The following is a 2,443-nucleotide window of genomic DNA, read 5'->3' as shown; positions in this document are numbered from 1 at the left end:
CCCGCACGATCCTCCGGACGCTCCAGCAGCTCGTGGCCGAGTATGCCGTTGTCATCCGCATTGCCATTGTACTGGCCGTTTCCTTTGGCCTCCCACCCGCCCTCCTCCTCCTCCTCCCCTTCCCCGTCGTTGGCGCCTCTGTTGCGGCGCGCAAAGCCGTCGTCCACGCCGCCGCGTGCGTGTTCGGTCAGTCTTTGCAGACGCCGCTCCTTCGCTCGGAGAATCTGCCGGTCTTTGTTGCGTAGCTGCTGTGAAATCGCCGCACGCTTCATGCTGTTCGTCTCAATTTCATCGGCGGTCGTCTGCTGCATGGCCCGTCGCGCAATAATCGCCTCCCGTTGCGCTGGCGTACTCGCCCGCATCAACTGCTCCGACGGCAGCAGTGCACGGTAGTTGATGAGTCGATGTCGCACCAACCCGCGCAGAAACCGCGGCTCCTCCTCATTCAGCTCCACTTGCTCCACCTCCTCGTCATCGGTACGTAGCTGCAGCAACTCCGACTCGTCAAGCAGACCGCTGCGCACCAGTTGCGCCAGCTGCATCTTCTCCTCCGCCCGCACTTTCATCGCCGCACGGCGCTCCGCAGCGTCGGTTGCAAGGCTCTCGAGCGCCCTCCGCCCCCGCTCATCCCGCTGCGCCGCCTCTTCCTCCTCCTGCTGCAACAACTTCTGCCGTAACGCCGCCTCCGCTTCGCTCCGCTCCTTCTCCGCAATCGCGAGCGCACCGGCCTCAAGGCACTTCGGCCAGTCGACGCCACGCAGGTTCGTCTGCATAAGACGCACAAGACCGCGAAGCTGCTCCAACGGAATGGAGGGCTCATCGTCCTCAGCAGCATTAATGGCGCTGTTAAGCGCCGCGAGCAGAGACTCCTCCCCGCCCGCGTTGCCTCCCTCGCGTAAAAAGAGCGCTACCAACTCCTCTACATCGTCGTAGTACCCCTCCGCCTGCTCCACACTTTCCGGCCGCCCGAGCAGGTGCTCCAGCTGGCGGTACAACTCATTCTTACCGTATATCAGCTGCAGCTTCCACAGGAAGGAAAGTTCCTCCTGCATTCGGACCCGCTCTCTTCTCCGAAACTCCCCCGCTTCCACGCAAAATACCCCTAACTTCTCCCACCACCGTCACCACCAACGCCAATGAGATCGGCAAAAAAATAAAAAACAAAAATAAAAATAAATGCCACGGTGTTTGTGCCGCGGAAACAAAAAAGAAAGGCAAAGACAGCACTGGAGAGTCACAGGACTCGATGGGGACAGAGAACAAAGGAATAAAAGGGGAGATCTCCGGCAAACGAATTTCGTCAGGGAGAAAGAGGCACGCGCAGACGATCGAGTGACGAGTATGGAAAAAGTGGCGCCCATGAAACAAACAAAAGAAACAACCGCGCCTCATAGAGGGGATGGGAGAAATAAATAATAATAATAATAAATGCAACAACAACAACAAAAAAAAAAAAAAAAAAAAAAAAGGAAGGAGGCAATAATAATAACAAATCTTCCCCGCGTTCTAGACACGAAGGGAGTCAAATAATAATAATAATAATAATAATGATAATAATAAATGTGTTCCTTCATTTCCTTTTGGATGTGATTAACCCCGCTTTCCCTCCTCCTCATGTGTACAGCCACGCGGAAGGGGGGCGGTGGAGCACACAAATATATAAATTCAAATTCAAATATAAATATGTACATAAATAAAAGTACAAAATAAAACATCCACAACTTCACCCCAATTGTCCCCCCTTCCCCCCTTCCCCCCCCTCGCCTCGCCTCGGGAAAAACCGCAAAGAAGTCCCTTCTTTTTTTTTTTTTTCTTTTCTATTTGTTTCCTTCTCGCCTGCTCGTTGTCCCATTATTCATGCAAAAAGTGGATCTGGCAAATTAAATATGAAAACACGCACACACAAAATAAAATAAAAATAAAAATAAAAACAAAAAACAGAAAAAAAAAAGAATTGAGGCTCTAAAAAGCCCCAGTGGCCTCTTTTTCCTACCACCGACACCGCTAGCTACCAAAAAACAACAAAAAAGAAAAAAAAATTTGCTCTCCGGACTCATCAAAAGTGACCCGCTCCCGTGTAAAACAAACAAATGACAGTACGAACAAAAATAAGAGTGAATGCATAAATTTAAATATATATATTTATATATATATATTTTTTTTTTTCTTTTTTTTTTTTTTTTTTGTTAACTTTCACAACAAATGCGCAACGAAACAACTTCTCCTGTGCCCCATCTTTTCTTCTTTTTTCTTTTTTGTTTGTTGTTGTTGTTGTTGTTTTTTTTCCTTTTTTTCATTTTTGCTCACAAACACACATAAATACCCACATACAAATATGTAATACCCATTATTTGTCACATTCATGTTCCTTCTATTCACAATTCCTTTCGCATTGCTGGGCAGTTATTTTTATTTTTTTCTTTCCGTTCACCCCCATCCCTTT

General features: G+C 48.2%; 1 protein-coding gene across 1 annotated transcript, besides 10 other annotated features; it reads right to left on the bottom strand.

The window, feature by feature from the left end:
- Tc00.1047053422041.9 (pre-mRNA splicing factor ATP-dependent RNA helicase, putative) lies at window positions 1–1,052 on the bottom strand (the record flags this gene model as incomplete). The annotated part of the gene is made up of 1 exon (XM_797622.1): window positions 1–1,052. A coding segment is annotated over one exon (1,052 nt), but the record flags the coding sequence as incomplete, so codon positions are not given.
- Window positions 1–2,443: a sequence feature (heterozygous, Esmeraldo-like haplotype).
- Window positions 1,150–1,177: a microsatellite.
- Window positions 1,407–1,430: a sequence feature (AT_rich).
- Window positions 1,445–1,468: a microsatellite.
- Window positions 1,526–1,560: a microsatellite.
- Window positions 1,796–1,834: a microsatellite.
- Window positions 1,905–1,937: a microsatellite.
- Window positions 2,133–2,156: a microsatellite.
- Window positions 2,157–2,185: a microsatellite.
- Window positions 2,237–2,301: a sequence feature (T-rich).

This window comes from Trypanosoma cruzi, genomic scaffold (genome assembly GCF_000209065.1).
Source record: "Trypanosoma cruzi strain CL Brener 1047053516247 genomic scaffold, whole genome shotgun sequence".
Lineage (NCBI taxonomy): Eukaryota > Euglenozoa > Kinetoplastea > Trypanosomatida > Trypanosomatidae > Trypanosoma > Trypanosoma cruzi.
This window is presented reverse-complemented; position numbering and strand designations above follow the sequence as displayed.